At 39.4% G+C, this 12,351-nt stretch overlaps 1 protein-coding gene across 30 annotated transcripts in view; it reads right to left on the bottom strand.

The window, feature by feature from the left end:
* Positions 1–12,351, bottom strand: part of PATJ (PATJ crumbs cell polarity complex component) — a 411,839-nt gene that overhangs the window by 175,694 nt on the left and 223,794 nt on the right. For all 30 annotated transcript variants that reach the window (XM_078332015.1, XM_078332024.1, XM_078332028.1 and 27 more), the window contains one exon: positions 1,630–1,826. In XM_078332015.1, coding sequence (XP_078188141.1) covers positions 1,630–1,826 — 197 coding nt within the window. The remainder of the gene's footprint in view (positions 1–1,629; positions 1,827–12,351) is intronic.

The following is a 12,351-nucleotide window of genomic DNA, read 5'->3' as shown; positions in this document are numbered from 1 at the left end:
CCCAGTTTCTAATCCATAAAATGGAGATAATAATAGTTGTTACCATAAAGCATTCTTAAGAATACTGAATACAAATATGTACAATGCATAGGTGCAGTGCTAGTAATAATTGAGTACATTGGCTCTTACTTTCATCATTTTTACCACTGCCATCTCTTTTGTCTCATCTCTGAGGAGGTCTCTAAATATAAGCCAAAGGAAATAGACAGAAGCAACGAATGAATAATATTGGTTAATTCATAAGGTCATCTTTGACTTTATTTACGTAATGATCATGCTAGTCAGTGTTACTACCCAATGTGGGTCCCATTCGTGATGCTATATTATAAAAGAACAAGAAAAGAAAAGTAATCCTGGAAGTGACCTCTTTGCAGAAACAGGTTTTAAGTGGGGAGAAGCAACCAGGGTTTGAAAGAAAGAGTTGATCGTGATGGTGTTTCTGTTGCACCTGGCCAGCTGTGGCAGTAGTTATTATTAGGCAAGTAACATTACAGGTGACTGCAAATTCTGAGTCAGAGTCTGAAGAGGAAATTGTAAAATGCAGAAATCAGTAAGCCTTCATTTCAAGTAAGCAGACTAACTTGATGTCTCCATGATTTAGCTCCCCTAAATGTCCTAAAGTTGGAACATTTTATCAAACAGGCCTTAAAGCACAATGGCTTACAAAGAGCTACAAGTCAAACTGCCCGCCATTGAATCCTAATGCCATCATTTACTTGTGATCTCACCAGTAAAAAAGGTGGTTGCGTTTGGTACCAGGTGTATGTTCACTGCTACTGTCATCATCATCACCGCTATTACTGCATTTCTCATTGTGAGCTGTAAATATGTTTTCATGTCTGTTTTCTTCCCCTAGGCTGTGAGCTATCCTAACGAAGGAACTGGATGTATTCATCTCTTTTTCCGTCTCCAGTCCTAACAAACACTCAAAAGTGTTAGCTGAAAGAATGGGTGAATGAATGACGAAATGAGTATCAAACTAAGACACACTCAGAACAGGTACCTTGAGTTTAAGTGCAGAACAATAAGAATAACCTTTTCAGATTATTAATGAAATTATCTGGAGTAATTAAAAGAGGATCAGTCATCTTCTTAGTTTCTCTTCTGTCTATTCAATTCCTAAAGAAAGACCTATGCAGCCTTAACCCATATCCTGAACTTTACAGGCATTAACTATTATTTTTGAGATTTCACAGACTCTTGTTGGCTCTAACATTTTCTCCCCTACCCCCTAAAAAACCCCCTGAAAAATAACAATAGTTACACTTATGGTAAATTCAAAACCCAAAGATAATTTTGAGAAATACTAACAAGATTAGGTCACTATATAACCAAATTAATTTTGAATATTTTTAAATTGATATTAAAAACAAGCCCTATGGTTTTAATATGTTTCCATGATATTTTACTTAAGAACTTCTAAAATATTCTGGTGAGATTAGTCTTTACTCAAGTAGCATAACATTTGCAAGCAATAGTTTGATTTCTGTTCTTGCTTAGAAAAATGATTTTAAATAGTTGAAGGAAATATAATCTGACATCATTTTCCTTTCCTCTCATTTTCCTGTATGCCATCCACTGCACCCATCCACTTCACCAAAAGAGAAATTAGAAACATATGCTTCTCACCTCTAAGAGCTCATCTCCAACATGCATTCGCCCATCTGCTGCAGCAGGTCCTCCTGGGTTAATTCCCACCACAAATATGCTCATGCGTGATCTGTCTTTATTGCCAGCAAGGCTGAGTCCAAGTCCATTCTTATCCTTTTCAAGTTCAATAATGTGCAGTTCTCCAGGTAGATCTGCATATCTTTGTCTGATTTTTTCTATTAAAAGAATGTTTTAAAAATTAAACAGAGTAGCTGGATCTGTCTTATTGAGATGTCAGCATTTCCCCATCCTCACTGTGATTTCTCAACCATGGTATCTATTTTTTTTTTTTTTGAGATGGAATTCCACTCTTGTTGCCCAGGACAGAGTGCAATGGTGTGTTCTTGGCTCACTGCAACCTCCTCCTCTCAGGTTCAAGCGATTCTCCTGCCTCAGCCTCCTGAGTAGCTGGGATTACAGGTGTCTGCCACTATGCCCAGCTAATTTTTTTTGTATTTTCAGTAGGGATGGGGTTTCACCATGTTGGCCAGGCTGGTCTCAAACTCCTGACCTCAGGTGATTCAGCCGCCTAAGCCTCCCAAAATGCTGAGATTACAGGTGTGAGCACCGTGCCTGGCCCTAGGCTGGAGTGTAGTGCCGCAATCCTGGCTCACTGCAACTTCCACCTCCCAGGTTCGAGTGATTCTCCTGTCTCAGCCTCCCAAGTAGCTGGGATTACAGGCGCCCACCACCACACCTGGTTAATTTTTGTATTTTTAGTAGAGACAGGGTTTCACCATGTTGGCCTGGCCAGCTTTGAACCCCTGACCTCAGGTGATTTGCCCACCTCAGCCTCCCAAAGTGCTGGGATTACAGGCATGGGCCACTGCACCGGGCCAACCTTTTTTGTTTTTTAAGAGACAGAGTCTTGCTGTATGGCCCAGACTGAGGTGCTCCAGTGGCTAGTCACAGGCATAACTGTCATATACTACAGCCTCCAACTCCTGGGCTCAAGTAATGCTCTTACCTTAGCCTCCCAAGCTGCTGGAACTACAGGTATGTGGCACTGTGCCAAGCTCTGTATGTAATACTTTCTTTTTGAGAATGAAGGTACTGAAGATCATGCATGGCAACGGCCTTAGATGTAGGTTACAGTTAAAAATTACTTTATTTCCTCCTAAGAAGTTTAACTCACTCATAAAACCTTCTGATTGTTCAGGTTCACACTGGCCTAGACTTTCCGTGGATTCTTTTCTTACCTAAGTCAATCAACACAAAGTGATAGGAACCATGGTCCCCTTCCTATCTGCCCTAAACCACCTGCACTAAAAAGGGAAACAAAAATGTTATCTGAGCACCAGCCGTAAGACAAACAAAGTGTTTGGTCTGAGAGATCTAACACTGAGCCAAACAATCATGGCTTCTACTCTTAGGACTTAAGGTCCAGTAGGAAAGAAAATCAACAATTAATTCGAAATAATTACATTAATATATATTAATACAAAGGGTACAAAATAAGACTGGGTTATGGGAACAAAAGCAAGAGAAATTAAGGGTGTTGGGTTAGCAGTCATATTTGAATTCATTCTACAAATCTACCACGTACTCAATATCTAATAATGAATACACTGTTTTATGCGATCTCACTTCTTCATCTGTAAACTGTTACTATCCATTTCATGAATGTTGGGAAAATTGAAAAACATATGTTAAAGGGCTTAGTAGCTCATAGTTTATAGATGTTCTATACTTCTCTTATTCCATTTTCTGTCTCACTTTGCTACCTCGATGTTCGGGTCAAAAGGACCTGTTTTAGGAGATGGCTGGCTATGTTTCACTGGTGTTGGTTCTGTGCAGCAAAACCACGCTGACAAATCAGTGTGAGGATAGTACTGCTTTAAGCATGCCCTGTACCCCACACAGCAGAAGATCAGGCCAGGTGTGCTGCCACACTCAAAGGCTTCATGCTTACTACCATGGCTGGAAGTAATCATCTCATCAACTTTTAAATAATAAATTAGTAGGTTGTGGATTATGACCCTCTTGGAACTTTTTTTTTTTTTTTTTTTTTTTGAGATAGAGTCTTGCTCTGTTGCCCAGGCTGGAGTGCAATGACACAACCTCAGCTCACTGCAACCTCTGCCTCCTGGGTTCAAGTGATTCTCCTGCCCCAGCCTCCCAAGTAGCTGGGATTACAGGTACCTGCCACCACACCCAGCTAATTTTTTGTATTTTTAGTAGAAACAGCGTTTCACCATGTTGGCCAGGCTGGCCTCAAGATCCACTCTCCTCAGGCTCGCAGATTACAGCAACGAGCCACCGCTCCTGACCTGACCCCTCTTGGAACTCTAAATGCTCGTTCTGATGCTTCACTTATATTACATTTGCTGTCCTTAGGAGGGAACCTTGCAAATTAAAAGCTCAAGTCAAATCGTCCATCTTAAGGTAGAGCAAGGAACAAGACAGCCCAGTCCACTCCATCACTTTACCAGACTTAACAAACACTGCTTTATAAGTGAGTAGATAAATTTAGACTCATAAAAATGATTTTATGCATACACTTATAATAAAAGAATAAAACACAAGGGGGGCTTATTTTAGAAAGAAAATAAATCTGTTTTTCAAGAATTCTGAAGAGAATCTTAAAGGATTCTCACTGAACAAAGCTTGTTACTACTAATAACGAACACGTTTAGCAAAATGCAGTAAAATGAAGGACTTGCAAGGTCACAAAACTGTCAACTATATAGGAAAAATTAAGTCATATTAACACTGAAGTGAATAAATACAAGGCATTTTTGCTGTTCGGCAACCAAGAACAAGATGCCGTGTGGGGACTTGAATGAACAGAGACATGCAAGACGCGAATTACACTAAAGATGCCCACACAGCATAAGAGGAGAAGCAAAGTAAACACAATAAATATTAAACAACTACAGTTATTTAAAAATTCCCAACTGTTATGACTGCTGGTCACTGAATAAATACTAATTTATTAATTAGATCAGGAAATAAATACTAAATTAATTGTGCTACTGATAATTACTTTTATTTTATTTTTTGAGACCAAGTTTTGCTCTGTCACCCAGGCTAGAGTGCAGTGGTGCGATCTTGGGTCACTGCAACCTCCACCTACCAGGTTCAAGCAATTCTCCTGCCTCAGTCTCCTGAGTAGCTGGGATTACAGGGGTGAACCACCAGGCCCAGCTAATTTTTGTATTTTTAGGAGAGAAGGGGTTTCACCATGTGGGCCAGCTGGTCTCAAAATCTTGACCACAGGTGATCCTCCCACCTCGGCCTCTTAAAGGGCTGGGACTACAGGCATGAGCCACCATGCCCGTCCCCAGTAATTGCTATTAGAATTCCAATAATGGAAATGGCTAGAAAAGGTTTTTTGAAATTAGCAAAATTTAAGCAGAGTCTTGAGTAAGGTATAGAATTTGATTATGGGAAGAAGAATCTTGGAGGGTGAAATGGCAAGAGGAAAACGCAGGTGGGATAAGGAGAACATTGGCTGCAAACTGGAACTTCTTTGGATTAGTGGGTGTGTGATTAGAAATGAGACTGAGCACTTTGGGAGGCCGAGGCGGGTGAATCACGAGGTCAAGAGATCTGGTCAACATGGCGAAACCCCGTCTCTACTAAAAATACAAAACAATTAGCTGGGCATAGTGGCGCATGCCTGTAATCCCAGCTACTCGGGAGGCTGAGGCAGGAGAATTGCCTGAACCCAGGAGGCGGAGGTAGCGGTGAGCCAAGATCGCGCCATTGCACTCCAGCCTGGGTAACAAGAGCGAAACTCCGTCTAAAAAAAAAAAAAAAAAAAGAAATAAGACTGAAAGGCTAAAAGTTAACTGTTTACAGTGATAATAGTCCATTTTAGGGCTTCTACAGAGGTGCCTAGAGTCCTCCAGGAATGAGGGGTTGAGAGGAGGCTCCATTTAAGATCTTTTCTCCCAGGTTCAACCAGAGCACTTATGCTCTCATCTGCTTTGTTTACTGCACCTATATGGTAAGATAGTTAAAAAATAATAATCACAGCTAAGAAAACAACATAAAACACCAATTTTAACACACCTGTCTCAGATAATAAGGCATCTTTTTTTTAAAAAAGATGATTTTAACAAGACAATACACTCAAAATAGTAGACATAAGAGAACTCTACAACTGACAGACACAAAATACACATTTTTTGCAAATCACACACAGAACAAGTACAGAAACAGACTGCATATTGGGCCATAAAGGAAACTTCAGTACCTCTCAAAGACTCAATATTACATAGGCTGTGCTCTTGAAATATAGTGCAATAAAACAAAAAAATCATAAATTAACAATAAAAACATAGGTGCTTAAAAATAAATTAATGTTAGTAAAAAACCTAAGACTTTAAACAGTAAATTAAGAAATACAGTATTCACAATTGAATAAAAAGTGTAATTCTAGATGTCAAACTAGAGAGACACAGCTAAAGCAGAACTTAGAAGGCAATTTATAATTTTGAAGAATTTACCAAAAACCAAGTTTAAAAAAAAGCATTATAACCAAGAAGTTGGAAAATGAACTACATAACAAATGCAAAGAAATAAGAAGAGAGAAAATAGCAAAATAAGGGCATCTACAAACAAATGAATACAGAACTATCACCACAAAACAAAACAAAACAAAAATAACATGTGAAGGTCAATGAAATTAAAGCTTACTTTTTGGAAAACACGAATGAGATAGGCTCTTCAAAAACTTAACAAGAAAAAATAGATGATAAAAATAAATTACAAAGCTGGATACAGTGGCTTATGCTTATAATCCCAGCATTTTAGGAGGACTGCTTGAACCCAGAACTTTGAGACAAGCCTGTGCAACATAGTGAGACCCTCTCTGTACAAAACACTTAAAAAGTTAGCCTGGTGGCGTGCACCTATAATTTTGGCTACTCAGGAGGTTGAGGTGGGAGGATCGCAAGTCCAGGAGTTCAAAGCTATAGTGAGCTGTGATTGTGCTACGCATTTTAACCTGGGCAACAGAGTGAGGCCCCATCTCTAAAAATAAATAAATAAAAATAAATTGCAGAAGTAAAAGAGAAAAATAAGTGCAGACAGGTTTTTACAAAAAAATTATGGACAGTACATCAATACAAACTATGAGTTGGTACATTTAAAAATCTATATGATGTAGATATATTTCTCAAAAAAATTAAAACACAATATTTAGTGCAAGAATAAATGTAAAACTGTAATGAACTAATAGCTATTAAAGAAATGGAAATGAGGCTGGGCATGGTGGCTCATGCCTGTAATGCCAGCCCTGAGGCATCACACATTCTTGTGGGAGAATAGAGCAAGGGTTAGGGTCAGAATCAAGTTCAAACACTAGCTGAGGCACTTAACATCTCTGATTCCTTGGACCAATTACTAAACCTCTATGAACCCCAGATTTCTTAAGTAAAATGGAGTTACTTTAAAAGTGGATGTTTTCTAAAAATGCCTGGGAGATGCAAGTTGTCCCAATAATGATAGGGGAAACAAATCTCATGATTTTTGTTTCCATGATTTAGTAATGTTGAGGTTTTAAGTTAGTCTTAAGTAGGTGACAAAGCTACTGTTTTCTACTTAACTTTTGCTTGTTTTGAGGGAAATGGAGACTTAGGAAAGAAAGCAGCTTCCCCCATGATGGCATGAAGAAAAGCCACACAGCCCTCCAGTGGAACCATCAGAGCAAGGGGCTACCATAGTTCTCCCCCAGAGCCTCTTCTCTGAGGTAATGAGGAGACCCTTGGAACACGTGCAGGTGCAGAGAAATGCCACCACTAGATCTAGTGTCGGTCCTGTCATAGAGAGGCCACTGGAACAGCTTTCCAATTGTGTGCTAGTCAAGTGTAGAATAAAAATCCTTTCTGTAGTTTCTGTTTGAGAAAATAAAAAAGTTCTGGAGATGGATGGTTGCACAATGTACATGTATTTGACACTGATTAATACATTAAAGATGGTTAAAACGGTAAATTTTGTAATGTATATTTTACCACAATTTAAAAAAGAACCCTATTGATGGCCAAAAAATTGGTTCCCTAATCAATATCCCACTGAGGGACTAAGTTATAGATTTATTATTCTGACTTTTGAAACCAGCAGCTTTTTTTTTTTTTTTTGAGATGATGTCTCCCTCTGTCACCAGGCTGGAGTGCAGTGGCACAATCTTGGCTCACTGCAACCTTTGCCTCCTGGGTTCAAGTGATTCTCCTGCCTCAGCCTCCCGAGTAGCTGGGACTACAAAAGCATGCCACATGCCCAGCTAATTTTTGTATTTTTAGTAGATACAGAGTTTCACCATGTTGGCCAGGCTGGTCTCAATCTCTTGACCTCGTGATCCACCCCCTCAGCCTCCCAAAGTGCTGGGATTATAGGCATGAGCCACCGTGCCCAGCCACAACCAGCAGCTTCATTTTTCTAGTCAATGCTTTTCTGTGGCCCTACTATAATCCTATTTATTCAATGAACTAATATGAATTGAATCCAAATTCAGGCCAGGCTTGTGATGCAAAAGGAATACAATACCAAATTTGTTTTCAAGGACCTCAAAATCTATCACTGGAGACAAGCATGCATATGACTAGTTATAGAGATAAGGGCATTGAGAAAAATGCCAGCAGCTGAAGTTACCCACTTATTTTAGTGAGTTGTCAGGAAAAACAACTAATAACTGCAAACTATACTGAATAGTAGAGATACTCCAGCCCATCTCAACCCATTGGTCAGCTACACTTTCTACTGCATCATGCCAGGGCCTCATTTTGGCTGACATTTCCAATAATCCTGCATCTGGCTTATTCTGACTTTATTTACCTAAATGCTAACAAATAAGTTATTCAGCTTTCCTTAATTTCTTTTTATTGTTTTCTCTTTTTGTGGGAGAATAAAATAAGTTCAACAGAATAAAGCTCAACCAAAAAATGCCAACCCTGAAATTAAGGAATTGAGCATACTTAGGTGGGGCACGGTGGCTCACAGCTGTAATCCCAGCACTTTGGGAGGCTGAGGCAGGCAGATCACGAGCAAGGTCAGAAGTTTGAGACCAGCCGGCCAACATAGTGAAACCCTGTCTCTACTAAAAATACAAAACTTAGCCAGGCGTGGTGACGCATGCCTATAATCCCAGCTACTCCGGAGGCTGAGGCAGGAGAATCACTTGAACCCAGGAGGTGGAGGTTGAAGTGAGCTGAGCTCGCACCACTGCATTCCAGCCTGGGTGACAGATCAAGACCTTGTCTCCAGTTCTGTCCATCAATTTTCATGATCCTAGGTGAAAGTATCTTTTTAGATTCCTTATTTCCTTTGACATTCCTCCCCTAGAATATAAACTCTATGAGCTCCTCCTTGTCCACCCAACTCTCTATAGTCTTCTATACCCACAGCAGTGTCTGGCTTATATTAGGCAGTCCATCTAAACCTATTGAAAACAGAAGTGAATGATTTTGAAGATCCTCTTCGATTGCTAGGACACACTGTTCCAACACTGCCTGAAACAATGCTACATAAAAGTTATTGGAAATCTAAAAGTTTTAGACATACACAATTTTTTTCCCAAAGACAATTATCTCTTCAGTTAAAAGAAGGAAAACAGTTTCCTCTTTAAATCTGTATTCAAAATTAAAATCTGGTAGTACTACTAGAAAAACAAATTACTATGCACACATTATCTTTTAAAACCCACCCTATCAAACTGAAGAAACTTGCCAAGCAAAGAGATTTATAGGTGATCATTTTTTTCAGTGCCTCATAAAACAGAAAGCATAATAACAAGAGAATAAAAGTGCCAAACGCTCTGTAACACATATACTTTAGCTGAATTTTCATTCACACTTTCAGGCCTCAGAATTTGAGTTCTCCTATGATTTTTATTTAAACTCATGGTTAGATGGAGTTTAAAAGATAACAAATCCAACTCTTCAGAAACATTAATTGCTATGTTTTCACCATATCATGAAATCAGAGACTTTTCATTGAGGCAAAATGAACTAAGAAATCATGGGCCTTCTCTCACAGTCACCCACCCTTACCTTCTCCATTTGATAAATAAGAACAAAGAATGAAAATCTCATATAAGGTTATGAAGCTAATTTATAGCTAGAAACTATAGATTAAAGAGGTAGAGTAAAGAGTATTATTAGGTTGGTGCAAAAGTCATTGTGATTTTTGCCATATAAAAGTAATGAAAAAAAAAACACAATGACTTTTGTACCAACCTAATACTTGAAGCCAATGAAGTTCTCTTAAAATTAAGAAACAGAAAAACCAAAGAACCCGTACTTTGTTTGCCATACAAAAAATAAAAATATACACCACACAAACATAAATTATGTCAGTACTAGTTTTGGGCAATAAAATATCAAAAGTGTTATAAATTCTCCTAGCAAACAGTTCAATTTTTTTCTCTAACAAATCATATATAATTTCTCCAGTATCATTTTAAGGGAAAAATAAAATGACTTTGAATTTCTTCCTCAGTTTTAAGAAGCTATCTTCAGAATCCTCACATGGTCATAATACCTCCTTCTATGAAAGAGACAGTTCACAGTTGACAGTGCCACTGATTCCTCCCCACACCTTCACAAATGCCTCCATTTGCAGATAAGTTGACTGATACTCAGAGAACTGAAGTGACTTGGCCGATGTCAGGGTCAGTTCTGCGGAATCTAAGTGCTGTGACCTGTTGGTCACACCACAGCTATCTCTGCAGCTGGTAGAAATTTTAGATAGTAAGTTCCCTTCAGAGCTGAAACAATGGTTCCCAGGCCTACCTCCTTAGATTATTTGTCAGGCTTAGATTTATTGCTATTGTCAGGATTCAAAACATAATACCCCAAAATGCAGCACCTTGGCAGACAGTATTTTACAATGAAGGAAACTGAGAAAACCACAGAAGCAGGAGTATGTGTTCTGACCTTCTCCTACCCCCTCTCCTGACGTGGGGCACAGAAACTAGAAAGCCCCCTGCTCCCACTTCCCAGAAGCAGGCCACAAAAACCTAGGAAGTTGACTCTCTGACCTCCCTCCATTCTCCCCTGCAGATGTGTATGTGACAAGTGTCCTGCCCTATACCCAGAGGAAGGGAATAGCACACAGAGATGCATAAAAATCGCAACAAACAGGCTTTGTTGAGTTCCCCCACTTTCACACCACTAGATTATACCCTTTCATCCCCCCACACTTCTGCATGACTGTCCATAAAACCACACAGTTTTCCCTGGGTCTTCGGGTCTTCCTTTCTGAAGGCTCCTGTGTTGTATAAAATTTTGGTTAAACACATTTGTTATGCTTTTCTCTTGTTAATCTGTTTTTTTGTTATAAGGTTCTCAGCTATGAACCTTGCAAGGGGTGAGGAAAAAATAAAACTTTCTCCCTTATACTACCTTAAATACCACCTTTGGTGCTTACAAAAGAGAACCCAGACTGGGCCCCACCAGCTGATATTCTAAGCCAGGTTGTGTGGGGTAAGGTTTCGGAATCTTTGTAACAAGTGCTCAGGTGCTTCTCAAGGGCCACTGGGTTTGTAAACTGCAGACGAATCTCTCATGCAGTGTAGTCATTTCTTTCTAGGAAAAAAGTGCTGATGATGACAGTCAAGCATCAAGTTTATTAAATTTAAGGCAGAGATCAAATTTAAGGCAGCCTTTAAATAGGCCCCTCACAAGACTAATCTAACATGGACACTCTCTGTCTCCATAGTCAGGCTTCAGGATTAAATAAGAGGTTTATTTTGACTGTGTAATAGATTTCCCTTCCTCTCAGCCTCCTAGGCTGGCTAAATCTCTGGGGTTTCCTGTAATCTCCCTGGCAATTGCTTCTCTTCAGTAAGTACAATAAAAGGTGAACCTAGAATTTCAAGGGGAGAAGGAAAACTGATTTGGTTTTTCATTTTTGAGAAATCCAGACACTGCAATGCCAGTTTAGTTTTTAATTCAAAATTGAGGAGAGAAACGGTAGCACTCCTCCTGTGCATGGCTGAGTCAGCACAAACTGTTGTGCAGCATCAGACATGTGGCTCCACTGCGGGGGACCCACATGGCCTGGCATTTGCTCTAGGGACTGTGGGGAGTCGTTGCCATAGCAATCAGTGGGGTAAGAAAAGGATAAGTGGAAAGAAAATGTATAGAGAATGGTTTTCATAAAATTTACTCATTTCAATTTCACTGCAAATACGTTATTTTAAAGAGGTGCAGTCAAGAGTATATTTTTCCTTGAAGCCAATGAAGTTCTCCCTTAAAATTAAGAAACATAAAAACCAAAGAACCCATACTTTATTTACTATATAAAAATGCACACCACATACACACACACACACACACACACACAAATCACATAAGTACTAACTTTTGGCAGCAAATTATCAAAACTGTTATAATGATCTAGAATCTTACCACATCTCGTATTTCTGGGAAATATTTGTAAAAACAGCCATCTTTATATAGACTTTTGCTGATTTTTTTTTCTTTTTTTTTTTTGAGACAGGGTCTCATTCTGTAGAACAGGCTAGAGTTAAGTGGCACAAACATGGCTCACTGCAGCCCCGACCTCCCGGACTCACGCAACCTTCCAGCCTCAGCCTCCTGAATAACTGGGACTACAGGCACGTGCCTCTATGCTTAGCTGTTTTCACTGACTTTTGATGGGATTCAGGACACATTTCCCCACAATATGGCACCTTGGCATTTGAGAGAACGGCAGAAGCAGGAAGGTAACTCTCCTCCGACCCCTTCTCCCGTG

Source organism: Callithrix jacchus, chromosome 7 (assembly GCF_049354715.1).
Source record: "Callithrix jacchus isolate 240 chromosome 7, calJac240_pri, whole genome shotgun sequence".
Lineage (NCBI taxonomy): Eukaryota > Metazoa > Chordata > Mammalia > Primates > Cebidae > Callithrix > Callithrix jacchus.
This window is presented reverse-complemented; position numbering and strand designations above follow the sequence as displayed.